The sequence below is a fragment of the Mauremys reevesii genome, unplaced genomic scaffold, assembly GCF_016161935.1.
Source record: "Mauremys reevesii isolate NIE-2019 unplaced genomic scaffold, ASM1616193v1 Contig23, whole genome shotgun sequence".
In the NCBI taxonomy this organism is placed as follows: Eukaryota; Metazoa; Chordata; order Testudines; family Geoemydidae; genus Mauremys; species Mauremys reevesii.
In genome coordinates, this window is record NW_024100833.1 from 28,137 (window position 1) to 44,952 (window position 16,816).

The following is a 16,816-nucleotide window of genomic DNA, read 5'->3' on the forward strand; positions in this document are numbered from 1 at the left end:
CACCCACCCCTCCACCCCACAGCCCCCTGCTGGGATCCTCCTCCCAGTACCCTCCGCTGGGATCCCCTTCACCCCACAACCTCCCCTCTGCTGGGATCCTCCTCCCCTCCCCCACTGGGATTCCCCTCCACCTCACAACCCCTCCTCTGCTGGGATCCCCTCCCCTCCACCCTACAGCCCTCCTCTGCTGGGGTCCCACTTTGCCCCCGGCCCCTATCACAGCCCCGCCCCAATGATGCTGTGTGGGTAGCACAGAACCCGCAGCTCCACTGTTCAGCCCCTCAGGGTGCCACCCCAGGATCGCTGAGCTGAGACACCCCGGGGAGCTGAGTCGGATTCGAGATGGGGAGCGGCGGGGGAGATGAGAGGAATGTGATGTCATCATTGCAACAGACAGACTCGCGCACACACACAGTCTAGACACCCCCACCACACAAGCACACCCAACCCCAACCACACAAGCACACACATCCCCAACCACAGTCACATCCACCCACAACCACACAGACACACACACACACATCCCCAAACACACAACCCCAACCACACAGACACCCCCCCAACCACCCAGACACAAATACACACAACCCCCAACACACAGACACACAACCCCACACATATACCATCTCAAACACACACCCACCAACTCCGAACCCCCAACACAGAGACACACACACACAACCCCACCTACTCACGCACCCCTGCACAAACCCCCAAAACACACACACATGCCTGTATGCATGGACCTACCAGGCCAAATACACACCCAGCGATACACCCAAACACACACAGATGCACCCCCGCAAACCTGAGCACCCACAGCCAGAGATGCCCCCACACATAGCTACAAACATTCCCACACACATAGGAGACACACAAACCTGCTCCCCTCACCCCAGGTGCACATGAAGAAAACAGCCGCCAAACACACACACACGCCCCCCCAACACACAGACACTCCCCCACACTGGCTGGACACAGACAAATACCACCTGCTACTGCCTGTCTGCATCTCACTCCACTCCTGGCTCTGGAAGGGGAGTGGGGTCTAGTGGTTAGATCGGGGAGGCTGGGAGCCAGGACTCCTGGGTTCTCTCCCCAGCTCTGGGAGGGGTGGGGTGTTCTAGTGGTTAGATCGGGGAGGCTGGGAGTTCAGCACAGTTGGCTTCTCACACAAACACCAGGTTAGGAGAAAAACACCCAATAAATCAGCAGCTTAATTCTCTGCCATTTGTGGTGGCTGGGCACTTGCTGGCTTCCCCTGTGAAAGTGTCCAATGAAAAGGGAGATTTACTGGCTACCGGCTCAGCCTGGGCTGCCAGCCATGGGCCGTGTCCAGGATGGAACGGGCCAAGGAGAACTGGCCAGACCTCAAAGGGCCACAGACACAGGGCCCTTCAGATTAGTCACCCCTCATTGCAATGGGAGCAGGGCCAGGTTCTGATCTCAGCCCCCTGGGGTCAATCCAGAGTCACCCCTCATTACAATGGGGGCAGGGCCAGGTTCTGATCTCAGCCCCCTGGGGTCAATCCAGAGTCACCCCTCACTGCAATGGGACCAGGGCCAGGTTCTGACCTCAGCCCCCTGGGGTCAATCCAAAGTCACCCCTTATTGCAATGGGGGCAGGGCCGGGTTCTGATCTCAGCTAGACCAGTATAAAATCCACGCAATCAGACTCAGGCCTGGGGTGGAGGATTCATTAACATTATTCTCTCCACTCCGGTTCCGTTGTCCGTTTCCATTGAGAGGGTCCCTCTCTCTCCACCTTTCTGCTGCCTTTTTCATCCTGCTTTTTTTCTCCTAAACTTCCCCTAAGACAGACACAAACCCTGCGAAAGTTTTGGCGTGAGATGGAGGAGGTGGGAGGGATCCGGTGTTTGCAAGCCCTCACTCAACGGCTTCCAATGTTTTCTTTGCTAGTTGATCTCAATCCCACCCCAAGGGTGGCCATGCTAGGGACCCCACCACACGCTGGGCACCTCCCATGTGATGCCAGGCACCCTGGCCAACCACCGGCTGCGGCTCCATCTGGATGGAGCTAGTCTATGATCTACAGGCCATGGTCGGTTGGCAATTAAAATAAACTAGCCCGGACACATCCCACCCCTGGTGCTGCTCCATCGACTCCACTTCACTTCCTGCAGGGATCAGACTGCCCCGCGTGCGCCAAGCACCAATTAATTCAACCAAGGTCCCTATGCAATGCCCACAAAAATCAGCAGGGAAACACCCATTGATAGGTCAGTTCTCCAGCTGGTGACTTCTCTGGAGCTAGGCCGATTTACGTCAGCTGGGGACCTGGTCCCATGGATCGGGCTCCGGTTTGCGAGGTTTCACTCTGCTCCCACTGAATTCAAGAGCAAAACCCCTGTGGGTTTCATGGGGAGCAGGACTAGCCGCACGGGCCATACAGAGGGAATTGTTTCCCAACCAAGGGGTCCCGACCCACCAGTGGGTCGCAGGGAGATTCTAGATGGGTTGCCTTAGTGAAAAGTCAGGGAAGCACTGCTCCGCTGGCTAGGGAACTGGTTTGGGATAGGAGTCATGGGATCTATTCCCTGCTCTTGCCTCTGCTTCCCCCGGCACAACAGGGCAGGGATCTCAGCTTGGCAGGGCCTGTCTCCCACTGGAACGGTGTAGCGCCCAGCATGACAAGGTCCTGATCTCAGCTGGGCAGGGATCCTCTCTCGCTGGGTCTGGGCAGCGCCCGGCACGACAGCTGGGCAGGGACGGTCTACACCTGCATCTGTGCAGCGCCTGACGCCGCTATAACACACATAACGGTAACAAGCAGTATTACTGCAACGCCTTTTCTGTTGTATTGACTTGTACAAGATTCGCACTGTTTTCCCCTTCACCCTCAACTACCTGTCTGTGTGTCCTTTGACTGTGACTTCCCATCTCTCCTCGACTGTCCGGAAAGGACGTAGCCCCGCGCAGGCTCTGTCTCCGACACACAAATATTAGCAATAACAGCCCTACGAAGCCTCGATCGGGTCCGGGGGAACGACACACTGGAGCCAGCCCCAGTGGAAACGGCACCTGGAGGCTGAAGTTAGGGGGTCAAGCAAACAGCAGAGACAGCGGGACTAGAGATATTGAAGTACATCAATGGTCGCTGGGCAGCAAAAGGGGACAGGTGTCAATGGGGGGGGGCGAATTATCCCCAGTGTTGATGGTCATGGCCCCTGTGCCAGTATAATGGTGCTCCCGCCCCGGGACGGGAAGGGGGTTCGCCCCCCCAGCAATGGCGGCCCCCCCCGGGAAGGGGGTTCGCCCCAGCAATGGCCGGGACGGGAAGGGGGTTCGCCCCCCCCCAGCAATGGCCGCCCCCCAACACTCTCCCACGCGCCTACGACGCTCTAGGAATCTCTCTCTATGACCCCGGGAGCGTTCAGTCATTGGCCAGCGGGCGGCGCGAAGCGCCTCCCTTCCATTGGCCAGCGGGACCCGGTGGCGCCCTGCCATTGGCTGAAGCGCCCGAGGGCGGAGCCTTTCCCGTGCCGTATATAAGGCAGCCCCAGGGTGCTCCGCTCTCTTTTTTTTCACCCGCCATCGCTGTGCCTGTTGGTGTGAGGTGAGGGCCGCGCCGCGCGCGCGCTCGGTGGGGGCTGGGGAACGGACGGCCGCGGGGCCGGGCTGATGGGCCAGCGCGCGGCAGAGGCCGGGCGCGCGGGGATACGGCGGGGAAGGGGGGCGCGCGGCTCGCCGCGGGGGCGCGCATGCGCAGAGGCGAGCGGGGAGCTAGGGCCTCTGGCGCGTGCGGCCCCTGGGCCTGGCGCGCGCGCTGCTGTTGCTGCTGCAGGGGGAGGGGGCGCAACACGTGGCCAGGGACGCCCCCCCCGGCTCCGAGTATTGGGGGGGGGGGTCATCTCCCCCCCGCCTGCTGCAGCGGGGCCGGACATCGGGCAAGTGGCTCCCCCCGTCGTGCCTCAGTTTCCCCACCTGCAAGGCGCCTGCGGAGCTGCAGACACGGCTGCGCGGGAGAGACCGGCTGCGCCCCGGGCCAAAGCCCCCCCCGCCCCCCTTCCTGCACCCAGGACACGCCCTGAGCACCCCGAGTGCCCGTGTCGGTTCTTGCCTTGCCGGGGGCTGGTCTGCAGCCCCTCCCCGGGGGCTCGATGTCACCCGGGGCCCTGTAACGAGGGCAGGCCGCTCTGGGTCCGTGGCACCCTGCAGTGTAACTGCCGCGCTCGGTGCTGTCCAGACCCACCAGCGGGGCGGCCCCTCTGAGTGCTAGTGGGTCCCGGCTTCATAGCTTGTGTTGGCTGATCCCATTGCACCCACCGTGGGCTCCTGGCATCCCTCCCCCGGCTCCCTGCAATCGCTCACCCTCGTGCCCACGGCTCTGCTCCCTGCTCCATACCAGTGTCTGCTGTGCCAGGGGCCCCCGCTGGCTGTGGCCTGAGCGCACCCCATGCCAGGGCAGCTGAGGGCTCTGAAGGCGGCTTTGTGGGCGCTAGCAGCGTGGCAGAGACACCTGTTGAGAACAGCGTGAGTGGGTGCAGGATGCTGGCGCCGTGGCCTGATGGGAGATGATTGGGGGGTGATCCTGGGGGCTTAGACAGGGAGCACCTGTCTGACCCCAGTTCACAGCCCGGGGCCCCCCCAGGATAAGCTGTGCCCTGGGTTTGTGTGGTGGCAGCTGGAGGACCAAGGCCCCATGTGCTTTGGTTGGGGGCAGGTGAGGATGGAGCAGAATTGTCCTGTCTCTTCCTAGCTCATTCCCTCTGCCTCTCCCCCCAGGGCCAGAGCCCACAGCCTCGGCCAGGATGCCCGTTGCCAGGAGCTGGGTGTGCCGGAAGACCTATGTCACCCCTCGGCGCCCCTTTGAGAAATCCCGCCTCGACCAGGAGCTGAAGCTCATTGGTGAGTTTGGGGGGCAGGCCGGGGGCTCAGGCTGGTGCCTGGTTGGGGCTCAGCAGGGGGTGGGGCAAGGGCGATCTCCCCTGTCAGGGCTGGCCCTAGGGCAGCATTAGGGGGTGCTGGGCTGCGGGGGGCTCAGCAGGGGGCGCTGTCCCTGGCAGTCAGGGCTGGCACTAGGGGGCACTGTGCCACCATATGCAGCTTGCTTTGTTAGACGCAGCATGAATGGCCCAGGAATTATTTTCTGATCTTTAGGGGATTTAACTCCATTAGTCCAGGCAGTGTTAAACCTGCTTCTAGTCAGTGGGATACAGTCCTGAACCGTGTCCCAGCGGTGGGCGAGGATTCCCTGTATAACCAGCCCCTGCATAACCAGCTCCCACGCCCCACCCCAGAGAGGTCACATCTCAGTGCCCAGTGAGGGTCCCTGTATAACCCGCCCCCGTGCCCCACCCCAGAGGTGGCTGCCTGTTGTCCCTGTTGGTAACAGCCCTGCTCCTCCCCAGGCGAGTACGGGCTGCGGAACAAGCGCGAGGTTTGGCGGGTGAAGTTCACCCTGGCCAAGATCCGCAAGGCGGCCCGTGAGCTGCTCACGCTGGACGAGAAGGACCCCAAACGCCTCTTTGAAGGTAGGGGGGCAGGGTGTGGGGGGGGTGGCATGGTGGGGGGGTGCTGGGAGTTGGTCCCAGCAGCTGTCTGAAGCTCTTGGGAGGGGAAGAGGCAGGGTCCCTGGGTCTAACCCCCTGTCTCACCGACACCCCCCAGGCAATGCCCTGCTGCGCCGGCTGGTGCGCATCGGGGTGCTGGACGAGGGCAAGATGAAGCTGGATTATATCCTGGGCCTGAAGATCGAGGATTTCCTGGAGCGGCGCCTCCAGACCCAGGTCTTCAAGCTGGGCCTGGCCAAGTCCATCCACCACGCCCGGGTGCTGATCCGCCAGAGGCACATCCGGTAGGGCACGTGCCGCTGTGGCTGGGGGTGTCGGGACTCCTGGGTTCTCTCCCTGGCTGAGGGAGGGGAGGAGGGTCTGCTGGGTTACACAGAGTGGGACCGGGTGGGGAGGGGCCGTGTGGCAGGCAGGTCAGTGGCCCCGTTCTCGGTGACTGACCTGTGTCTTCGGCAGGGTCAAAGCTGAGCCCAAGGATGTGGGGAGTTTGGCCGTTGCTCCTTCCCTCCCCGTGCCTAAAGCTTTGCTCTCGCTGTGTTGTGTAGCCCTCCTGGATGAGCCTGTGAGGTGTGTGGAGCCCCTGCCCAGTGGGGCAGGCTCCGGCCTGGGGAGCCCCCTGGTCGGTCCAACCCTGCGCTCCGGCTAGCGGGCGGTAGGGCTGCCCGTGTCGGCAAGGCTCACTGCGGCAGAGCCGTACACCTTGCGAAGGGCCAGGCCGTCCCACCAGCCCCCTGCGCTCGGGGCTGCTGCACAGGTAACGAGCCGCCGGCTGCTCCCTGCAAACAGGGATTGGATCCCAGGGCTACCTGGTAATGGAGCTTGGTTCAGTGGGACCTGGTTCTGATTTCAGCTCCCCTGGTGTCAATCTGGAGTCACTCCTCTTTTTTGCAATGGGGGCAGGGCTGGGTTTTGATCTCAGCTCCCCTAGCATCAATCCAGAGGTCACCCCTTTTCTTTGGATGACTCTGGTACCGGGTGTGAATCCAGCAGGAGCTGGCTGGGGGTGTGGGGAAGAGATGGGATGGGACTCTGGTATCCAGGAGCAGCTGATGTGCAGCTGGCTCTGGGGAGTCTCTGGGAGGAGCTACAAGATGGCAAAGGGGTGGGGCATCTGCCCCAGGGGTTGCATGTTAAATTCTGATCTGGATCCTGTTGCCCCAGAGCACTGTGGGTAGGTGGCTTCCCGTGCCTGCCCTCACCCCTCTCCCCTTCCCCAGGGTGCGGAAGCAGGTCGTGAACATCCCGTCCTTCATCGTGCGCCTGGACTCGCAGAAGCACATCGACTTCTCGCTGCGCTCGCCCTACGGGGGCGGCCGACCTGGCCGAGTCAAGAGGAAGAACGCCAAGAAGGGGCAGGGCGGCGCCGGCGGGGCGGATGAGGAAGAGGAGGATTAAAGGCCCTGGCAGCTCCCCCTGCTGGGCAGCCTGCACTGCTGTATCAATAAACCAGTTTGGAGTGGAGCTGAACTGGGTGGATTGGCCTATTAGCGGGGTCCTGCCATTGGGGTGTCAGGGCTGCTGTACCCCGGCCTGGCACCAAATGCTCTGAGTCTTGTGCCTCACCAGAGGGGGGTGCTCTGGGCTGTGAGCAGGAGGCAGCCGTGCACCTGCTGTCAGCATCTGCTGGGCCATGCACCCTGCAGCAGGTAGTTCCCCAGCTCCCTGTGGTTGGAAATGAGCCCCGTCCTGCCTGCTGCTTGCCCTTCCCCTGCTGGCCTGCAGGCAGCACTGGCCCTTGGAAATAAAACCATCACAGACCTGCTGCCTGTTTCCACGGTGGGGGTGGAGGGCTGGAGGATTGACCCTGATCAGGGGCTGGCTGATGCTGATGGGGGTGGAGGTGACTCCCAGGGAGGGGTAGGAAGGGACAGTAGCTGGGAGCTGTCACAAGGGCCATGGGGCCCAGCTCAGGGCTTCGTCCCCTTCCCGCCATGGGGCAGTTTGAACAGCAGCATCAGCTCTAGAAAACTGTCCCCCAGCTCAACAAACATGTGGCTGCTGGGGGAGGAGTTTGGCTTGTTTGCCATGGGCTGGAACGGGGCAAAGGGGGCTGGGTTCTCCCCTTGCTGGCTATGCCTGGGTTCTGGGGTTAGAGAAGAGCATTTGGGTGGGATACTCCTCTCTGCCCTGCCCCCACCCCCCCACTGAATGGTCCCCTGGGTCCTAGCCCCCCTCCTGCTCTCTGCCCTGATGCTGTCTCAGCCAAGCCTGGGGGGGGGGCGGGGATTTCTCTCACTGCTCCCTCTTGTCACCTGGGGGTGGGGGTGCTATGGCTCTGGGGGCCTTGAGGGGAGGGAAAGGGCCTGTTCTCTGAGTGACCTGAGGTGGGACCCCCTTCCCTGCGTGCCTGGCCTGGCCTCTTGTTTCCTGCCTCATGGTGGTGCCAGGCTGCCCTGAGCTCCCCTCCCCTCTCCTGGAAGCTGGCAGTGGGCACGGGGGAGGGATTGGGGGGGTGATTCCTTCGTCTGTTCATTCCCGCTGGGGCACCAGGCAAATGAACCTTTGTTCTAACTAGGTAGGGCTGCTCTTGGCTCGTCCCCGAATCCCCCCAGGCTGAGAAGGGGGCTCTGGCCCCTGCCTGCTGGAGCAGCAAATGTGGGGCAGCCAGTAGCTGGCTGGACAGTGGCTTTGTGAGGGGATGGGGGCAGAGACCTGCCCACAGCCCCTGGCACTGTGACCCCTGGTGCTGGATCAGCTGGGGGAGCCCCACCCACGAGAGAGGCGGGTCCAGGGCCGGCCCCTGCTGGGAAATGAGGGTAAAAGGCTGGGGCTGAGCTGGGTGCCAGGGGTGGGGGAGCAGCCTGGGGCTGTGATGGCAAAGTGCGGCGGGTGCCCCTGAACCCGGCCGCTGGGGGAAGCGAAAGCCGGAGCGGCGGAAGCAGCTGGGTTTTTTCTGAACCGCTGAGGCTGTTTTCAGTAACTTTGCTCCCCCGAGTCAGCGTTCGTGGTGCCAAGAGCCTTACGGGAACGGCTGGGCGCGGAAGGGGGTCAGGCTGGGGTCACGGCTAGATGCAGCAGCTTCTGGGGTGGGACGGGGAAGTTGTTGACAGGAGGATCCCTCAACCGCCGCCAGCTGGCAGGGAATGGGGGACCAGGCCTGGGTCTTGCCTGGCTCAGGGGAGATGGGGCTTTTCCCTTCAGGGGGTGCTGGCTCTGATTTGTGGGTGCTTTGAGGGGCCCCAGGTCCCAGGCACCCCCCAAAGCAGTGGTGGGAGGCAGGATGCAGTAGACAGGTTTATTCCATCCCGATGCAGCGGTACAAGACCCACCCCCCCGCCACATGCAGCCCGGCTGCTGGTAATGGCCACGAGTGCTTCTGGCGGGAGACGAGGTCCATGCGGTTGGTGTGGCGCCCTCCAGGGGATGAGGTGGGAGCCCCGGCAAGCGGCCGCGGTCCAATCTGGCTCCCCTGGGAATAGTTGGGATCTAGACCCAATGCCCTTCCCAGAGCTGCGGAGAGAACCCAGGAGTCCTGGCTTTCAACCCCCTCACTAAATCCCACTCCCCAGAGCTGGAGAGGGAACCCAGGAGTCCTGGCTTCCAGCCCCAACCAATTCCTGTGTCTCCCTCCCGGTTCTTACCCTGGCCTGAAGAGCCCCCTCCAGTCCCATCTCCCCCACACTCTGGAGCTGCCATGGGGCTGGGGCCAATCTGCTCCCCTCCCCCGTCTCTCCCCGCCCTGCGGTGCTGGGTTTTCCATAGGGCAGGGGGTAAAGACCCCTTCCCCGATCTTCCTCCCACTGTGTGGGAAAACCCTGGGGTGTCCTAAAGGGGGTCCCACTCTGCCGTTTCCTCCCCTCCCCCAGGTGTGCTGAGAAGGCCTAAGTTACCGGGGGGGCTCCCTCTACACCCCACTGCCTCCCACGAGCATTGGGGGGATCCTGAGCGGAGGTGGGCCCCCCCCCTTGCTCCTCTCCCCTCCCTCTGCGCAGACAGTTCTGTAGGGCCTGGGGCAGGGCCCCCTAGCAGCGCAGGGAGTTGCGTAGGGCCCGGGGCACGGGCAGCCCCTCCAGATCGGGCCCCTCGGTCCCCGCCCGGACGCTGGCCCGCACGGCCCGCCGGCACAGCTCCTGCAGCGAGGCCACCTTGCAGCGCAGCGGGCGGGCGAGCGCCAGGGGCTCGGGGCGGCTCCCCTGGGCCTCCAGGTAGCAGGGTCCCCCCGGGTGCCCGGCCCGCCCCAGGTAGTGCTCCACCAGCTGCACCACGCAGGCGAAGGCGGGCGGGCAGGGGGCCCCCGGCTGGGTCTCCAGGTGGAAGGCGGCCCCCTGCTGCTGGATGCGCAGGTTGGTGATGCCGGCCCCGGTGCGGAGGCTGAGGGTGAAGAGGTGCCGGTGGTCGGAGGAGTCGCGGACGAGGAAAGCCCCCGGCGGGTGGGGGCTCAGCAGCCGCTTGGCCTCCGCCCCCGACAGGCTGCCCCAGTAGAAGCCGCTGGCCTCCAGCCGCTCCAGCGCCGTCTCCACCCGCTCGAAGTCCCCGCAGAAGCTGCGGTAGTGGTAGGAGGGGGCGGGGGGCCCGCTCATGGCCGCCGGGGGGTACGGGCAGCAGTGCAGGCAGGGCCAGCACAGCGGGACCATCGCGCTGCCCAGGCCGGATTCTCCTCCCCCCGCTCCCTGCTGAGTCCTCCTGGTCACCGGGGTCCCTCCCGCGGGATCATCTGTGGAGAGAAGGCAGGGGGGTCATTGGGGGGAGCCTGGGGCTGCGGGTCGGGAGCGAGGGGCAGCTCAGGACAGGCGACGGATCGATTCCGATACCGGGAAGTTCTCACACAGAATCCAACACCGGCTATTAATGCTCTTCACGACCTAATGACCCTGGGGCTGGGGAGAGAACCCAGGACTCCTGGCTCCCAACCCCCCCTGCTCTAGCTACTAGACCCCACTCCTCTCCCAGAGCTGGGGAGAGAACCCAGGAGTCCTGGCTCCCAGCCGCCCCCCCTCTCTAACCACTCTAAGATTGGAATCACCTCCAGTTGTAGAGGGATGTGTGTACAGACACACACACACACAATCAGCCACCCATATTGAGTGCTGGAGATACAGCCTCTCACACACACAAATCACTGACACACACACACACACACACACACACACACACACACAGCGACACAGGTGCACACAAGCAGGCTCAGACACACACGTACATACAGTCACGTACCCTTAGAGTCACCTACAACATCCCCCCCCCACACACAGAAAAACGTCACTCAGCAGTCAGTCAGCAACACACAGCAAACTGCACCCCATACAGTTATACACACACCCACACACAATTGTAAACACACACTCCCAGAAACACCTCTGTACACCAGCGATACACACACTAAGTTATGTAGATACACACACATAATCACACCCCACAGGAGAACATACCTACAAATCTATGGGGTGTGTATGTGTGTGTCCCTGCCACCCCATGCTGGCAGGGATGAGCCCTGTGCGCTGTGTGTGTGTGTCTGTGTGTGTGTCCCTGCCGCCCCATGCTGGAGGGGATGAGCCCTGCACTGTGTGTGTTTGTATACACACCATACACTTAAGACACACCCACAAAATATGCGCACAAAACCATACCACCCCCACATTCACACACTTATAACACACTCATCAGAAACCTCATTGCAGATCTACAAACACAACATATTATTCTATATAATTATACACACACACACTGAAAACACACCCATGCAAACACAAGCATTCACAACAACCCATACACATGCACCCTCTTACACACGTATAACACACAAATGCACACAGATATGGTAAACACAAAGACAAATATATATCTCCTGCGTGTCTGGTTTGTCTCTGTGTACACTACACACAAAGCATAAGAGGCATAAACACACACACAATATACACAGAGAGAGTGTGTGTGTGGAACACACTCATGGACAAAACATGTATACATTCACACCAACACAATATGCAAACATATTCATAACATATATACACAAAATGTACACACACCCACTCAATCCTCCCCACACAAAATGTATACGCACAATCCTCCCCTCCCCACACAAGATGTACACATGCACACACACACGATCCTCCTCACACAAAATGTACACACCACACACACAATCCTCCCCTCACAAGATGTACACACCACACACACACTCCTCCCCACACAAAATGTACACACATACACACACGCATACTCCTCCCCACACAAAACAAACACACCCACATTCCTCCCCACACAAGATGTACACCCCCCCCCCCAAACTCTTCTGATCTTAGCCTGTCCCTGCCCCAGCCCAGGTGCCCCAGAGAACAGGGAGCGAATCCTGCTTTGTCTGTGTGTGTGGAGGGGGGGGGGGGGGAAGGGGAACAAACATTTTAAGGCTGCGCCAAATTCACTCCCTGCTCCAACTTCCTCCAGGAAACCCCGAGGCTGGAACAAACCTCCAGCTCCGGGGGAACAGGAACTCTTCTGGTTGGTCCTAAAAGAGAAGAAATCCAGCCGAGATATTTTTTTTAAACCAAACTCTTATAAAAAACCTGAACCTATTAAAGTAACGAAGGGCCCGATCTGCATCGTGCTACGTGAAATCTGAGCCCAGTTCTGGGAACCCTTGTACTAAGGCTCACGCAAACCCTCCCGGCTCAAGGCCCAGAGCCTGGCACGGATTTCTGCACCCGCTCGGATCTGTCCCATCGCTTGCAGCGAAACGCGCTCGCGCGCGTCACTTCTTTGGAAGTGCTGAGGGTCCAGAGCCAGTGTGACGGGCCCCCGCGGCCCGGGCATCCCAGTTTGAAGTCATCACCACACTAAAATGTCCGAAAACCCAACCCGTCAACCGACCCCCAACTAGCAAGTATGAAAAACCGGGATGGGGCGGAAGGTAATAGGTGGGGATATTAGCAGGGCCGGCTCCAGACCCCAGCGCACCAAGCAAGTGCTTGGGGCGGCTGCTGCGGGGGGCGCTCTGCCTGTCGCCGGGAGGGCGGCAGGCGGCTCCGGTGGATCTCCCGCAGGCGTGTCTGTGGAGGGTCCGCTGGTCCTGCGGCTCCGGTGGACCTCCTGCCGGCGACCCTGTGGATGCTCCACTGGCTCCGCGGGACCAGCGGACCCTCCACAGACACGCCTGCGGGAGGTCCACCGGAGCCGCGGGACCGGCGACCGCCAGAGCACCCCCCGCGGCGTGCCGCCGTGCTTGGGGCGGCGAAATTCCTAGAGCCGCCCTTGGATATTAGACAAAGCCCTGAATATCGGCACGGATCTTATAAAATCGAGACATCTGGTCCCCCATAGCTCGAAATAACTAATCTAAAACCAATGTTACCCCCCCAACCCAACCTGGAAACTGACCCCAAATAACTAACCAAAAACCAATGTTAACGCGCCCCCCAAGACCAACCCAGAAACTGACCCCAAATAACTAACCTAAAACCAATGTCAACCCCCAAAACCAACCCAGAAACTGACCCCAAATAACTAACCTAAAACCAATGTCAACCCCCCCCCAAAACCAACCCAGAAACTGACCCCAAATAACTAACCTAAAATCACTGTTACCCCCCCAAAACCAACCTAGAAACTGACCCCAAATAACTAACCTAAAATCAATGTTACCCCCCCCCCCAAACCAACCTGGAAACTGACCCCAAATAACTAACCTAAAACCGATGTTAAAAGACAACCCCCAAGCTGTAACTGACCTTAAGTCAGTGGGACAGTAACAATTAAAGGAATGGCCGAATTCAAAATGTAGCAGAGAGAGAAATAAGAAATCATGACGGTCCAAGGGGGCGGGGTGGAGAGAACAAAAATGACACTTAAAAAAACATCTGGAGAAAAAAAAATCCAAAGAATCCCTTGAGAAGAGTCATTGCAAAGATCTTCCTTAAAATCAACCAGGTGGTTGTTATCCTCGTTAACGGCCCCCCACTCCTGGAGCAGGAGCTGGGTGTTGCTAAAAGTGCTCGAAAGTCCCATTGTCTCGCCAGCTGCTGTGCTTCGTGGGTGACGGGGGGGCGGGGGTCAGCGGGGCAGATTAGGGGGCAGCTGAGCCAGGGCTGCCCTAGGTCCAGCCCCCCCCATCTATTTGCAAACTCCCCTGGTTGTAGTTGTTGTGGGTGTTTGCCCATGGCGGCTCCCCCCGCCCCATGAAATAATCCCCCGTTGTAACTCACCCCTTTCTGACCCCCAGCCAGTCCGGATTGAGGCGATTTTGCAAGCAGCCCGTGTAGACTCACTCTGGCGTGCTGGGAAGGCTACTCCCGGAGTCCTCGCAGGGCAGAGGGGGGAGGGAAACGGAGCAAATCAACTCCCCTCCCCCAAGTCACAGGAAAGCCTCCCCCTTGGGGGGTACATCCTGGTCAGGCAGCCGGGCCCCCAATCTCCGGCCGGGGGGGGGGGGGGAGGAGCAGGGCCCCTGGAGCGGGCAGCTGCCGGGAAGCCGCTGCAGGCACCGCAGAGGGAAGGAGGAAAAACCACTTTCCCTTTTGCACAAGCAGGAGGCTTGGATGCATTGGGAGTTGTGGGGCTGGCGGGGGGGGGGGCGGTACAGGAAAGGTCCCCCCCCTCGCCAGCCCGGCCCCTAATCTCGTCAATTTCACACACCCCCAGCTCAGCCTGAAATTGACACCGGGCCAGAGTCTCCCCTGGCCGGACTGGGGAGGGGGGTGTATCCTGGGGTGGGGGGTGTCTCATATTTATTTTTGTGAATGGGCCCCATCCCCATCCCATTGGCCAGAGGGGGTGCTGGGGGCCGGCTGGCTGGGCTCTGATTGGCAGGCGGGGCTGGGTAAACCCTCTCCCCCCCGCCCCCCCCGGCTCAGGGTGATTCCTGGAAGTGTGCAGGGCACTGTTGGTAAAAGGGAGGGGATGTGCGCCGTGGTCCCTCCCCCTCGCTGCCTGCACGGGGCTAGGGACACCCGGGGGAGGGGAGGGCAGGGCTGGCTCGCCCCCCCTCTCCCTCCTGGGGGGGAGTCCCGTAAACCCCCCCGCCCCCGCCAAGAAACACAGCCCAGCTGTTAACCCTTCAGCGCCTGCACCGGGGACGGTCACAGACCTTCCCGAAGGCGGGGAGCGGAGCGCAGCCCCCCTTCGTCCGCCAACCCCCCCAGCTGTCCTACTCCCGCGTCCCCCCCGCCCCGCTCCCCTCCTCCATCTGCCCCTTCCCCTGATTCTTCCCCCAGTGCCCTCCCCCGAGCTCCTCTCCCAGCTCCTTCCTCCTCCTCCATCTGCCCCTTCCCCACTGCCCCCTGAGCTCCCCTCTCCCGCCTCCTTCCCCTCCTCCCTCTGCCCCCAGCTCCCCTCTCCCGCCTCCTTCCTCCTCCATCTGCCCCTCCCCCACTGCCCCCAGAGCTCCCTTCTCCCGCCTCCTTCCCCCTCCTCCATCTGCCCCTTCCCCACTGCCCCCTGAGCTCCCTTCTCCCGCCTCCTTCCCCTCCTCCATCTGCCCCTTCCCCAGCTCCCTTCTCCCGCCTCCTTCCCCCTCCTCCATCTGCCCCTTCCCCCAGCTCCCTTCTCCCGCCTCCTTCCCCCTCCTCCATCTGCCCCTTCCCCACTGCCCCAGCTCCTTCTCCGCCTCCTTCCTCCTCCTCCATCTGCCCCTCCCCACTGCCCCCAGCTCCCCTCTCCCGCCTCCTTCCCTGTCCTCCTGTCTGCCCCTTCCCCCACACTGTGCCCCCGCCCTGCTCCCCTCCTCCTCTGCTTCTTCCCCACTGCCCTCCCCTTGAGCTCCCCTCTCCCGCCTCCTTCCCCTCCTCCTCTGTCTGCTCCCCACGAGTTCCCCTGCCCCCGAGCTCCCCTCTCCCGCCTCCTTCCCCTCCTCCTCCATCTATCCCTTCCCCAGTGCCCTCCTCTGCCCCGCTCTCCTTTCCCACCTCCTTCCCCTCCTTCCTCTCCTCCTCCATTTGCCCATTCCCCACACTGTCTCCCCAACCCCACTCCCTTCTCCCACCTCCTTCCCCTCCCCATCCTCCTGCTTCGTCTGCGCTTCCCCTTCCTGTTCTCCCCTCTCCCTCTCCCCCTCCCTTTCTTTCTTTTTCTCTTTTTTTTTCTTGCTTTCCGCTTCGCATTTTTGCCTCTTTATCTCAGCTCCAAGCCCCACGGGGCTGGGGGCAAAAAGGGGCGAGTCTCCCTGGCCCATCCAGGGCTCCCTCAGATCACCTGGCGGAGGAGGGGGCTGTGCACTGTGGGTACCCAGGAATGGGGCTGAGACCCCACAAACTCATTTCGCACATGAGCCACCCAAGAGGAAGGACTTTTGGTATCTACGGATCTAGGGCTGGATCAGAGCCGGCGCCCCCTTGAGGGGACAGGCCCTGGGCCCCATTCCCCACCCTCCGAGCCGGCCAGTCCCTGCCCTGGGGCTGGTCCTGAGCCGGCGCCCCCTAGAGGGGAGAGGCCTCCTGCCCCATTGCCGGCCCCCCTGAGCCAGCCGGTCCCTGGACTGCAGCCAGATGGGAGCTGAACAAGGGATATAACGAAAAACCATTTAAAATCTGGGTGCCTGCTAGTGCCCCCCGCTGGGGGAGGACACCCCTCAAATACCAGTCACTATCCCCCCCACCTCCCATAGAGCAGCAGGCACAGTGTCCCCTGCCCCCCAGAGAGAGAGTCTGGGGGAACCTCTGCAGAACCCAGGAGTCTGGGGGGAGAATACCTGCTACCCCCCCCCGCTCAGGTTTCAGTGGCCACCCCTGGGTACTGGGGAGTGGCCATGGGGGTGTCGGGGCCCTATAGTGGAGTAGGGGGATTGATGGATGGTTGACAGGTGTCAGTAGCACCTGGCTGGGTGCTCAGTTCCCCCTGCTGCCCGTTCTCAGAGCCAGATCCTGGGGGTCCTGAGCCCTCGCTGGGTCCCCTCCATCGCCAGCCCCCCGGATGTGGGCTGGATGCCTGAACACAGTCCATGGCCTTTCGCTGGGAATTCACCAGCCTTCCCCTGGGGTCAGCCAGGAGCCCTCACCCCATTGGGCAGATGGGGAAACTGAGGCACTGAGAATGGATTTGTCCACAGCTGTAGCAGAACTGGGCTGAGAACCCAGAAGTCCTGCCCCCCCCGACCACTATACCACGCTCAAACCACTAGACCCTGCTCCCCTCCCAGAGCCGGGGAGAGAACCCAGGAGTCCTGGCTCCCAACCACTGTGCCCCACTGCCTTTCCAGAGCCAGGGAGAGAACCCAGGAGTCCTAGCTCCCAGCCCCCCTCTCCATCCACTTCTCTTTTCTCCCTTTCTCTCTTAGCCCCCCTCCCTTCCCCACACTGTGGGCAGGAACCCTGCCCACATCCTAACCCCCACGGCAGGTTCCCCTTGGCTGCAGC

The 16,816-nt window shown here is 61.6% G+C and overlaps 2 protein-coding genes across 8 annotated transcripts; one reads left to right on the forward strand and one right to left on the reverse strand.

Moving 5' to 3' along the window:
- Nucleotides 1-3,477: 3,477 nt before the first annotated feature.
- Nucleotides 3,478-7,001, forward strand: LOC120393563 (40S ribosomal protein S9). Its single transcript, XM_039518197.1, has 5 exons — nt 3,478-3,577; nt 4,747-4,869; nt 5,373-5,495; nt 5,632-5,818; nt 6,752-7,001. The coding sequence occupies exons 2-5, from the start codon at nt 4,773-4,775 to the stop codon at nt 6,927-6,929; spliced, it is 585 nt and encodes a 194-aa protein (XP_039374131.1). The 5' UTR covers nt 3,478-3,577; nt 4,747-4,772; the 3' UTR covers nt 6,930-7,001.
- A 1,154-nt stretch (nt 7,002-8,155) lies between these two features.
- On the reverse strand, nt 8,156-14,150 carry LOC120393562 (suppressor of cytokine signaling 3-like). Of its 7 annotated transcripts, none has more exons than XM_039518195.1 (3): nt 13,736-14,150; nt 11,942-11,979; nt 8,157-10,188 (listed from the first exon to the last, which is right to left on the reverse strand). In XM_039518195.1, exon 3 carries the CDS (start codon nt 10,106-10,108, stop codon nt 9,497-9,499), a length of 612 nt encoding a protein of 203 aa, XP_039374129.1. In that variant the 5' UTR covers nt 10,109-10,188; nt 11,942-11,979; nt 13,736-14,150; the 3' UTR covers nt 8,157-9,496. The 7 variants fall into 7 exon arrangements, with proteins under 7 accessions (XP_039374128.1, XP_039374129.1, XP_039374127.1 ...); XM_039518193.1 differs by having other exon boundaries at nt 13,673-14,150; XM_039518196.1 differs by lacking the exon at nt 13,736-14,150 and adding an exon at nt 13,199-13,268.
- Nucleotides 14,151-16,816: the final 2,666 nt, after the last annotated feature.

Bases quoted from the DNA above. Each gene is read 5' to 3' on its own strand.
- LOC120393562 (XM_039518194.1), bottom strand. From the start codon at position 10,108: ATGGTCCCGCTGTGCTGGCCCTGCCTGCACTGCTGCCCGTACCCCCCG.
- LOC120393563 (XM_039518197.1), top strand. From the start codon at position 4,773: ATGCCCGTTGCCAGGAGCTGGGTGTGCCGGAAGACCTATGTCACCCCT. The intron at 5,496-5,631 runs GTAGGGGGGCAG...GACACCCCCCAG, and splicing joins CCCCAAACGCCTCTTTGAAG to GCAATGCCCTGCTGCGCCGG. The intron at 5,819-6,751 runs GTAGGGCACGTG...CCCCTTCCCCAG, and splicing joins ATCCGCCAGAGGCACATCCG to GGTGCGGAAGCAGGTCGTGA.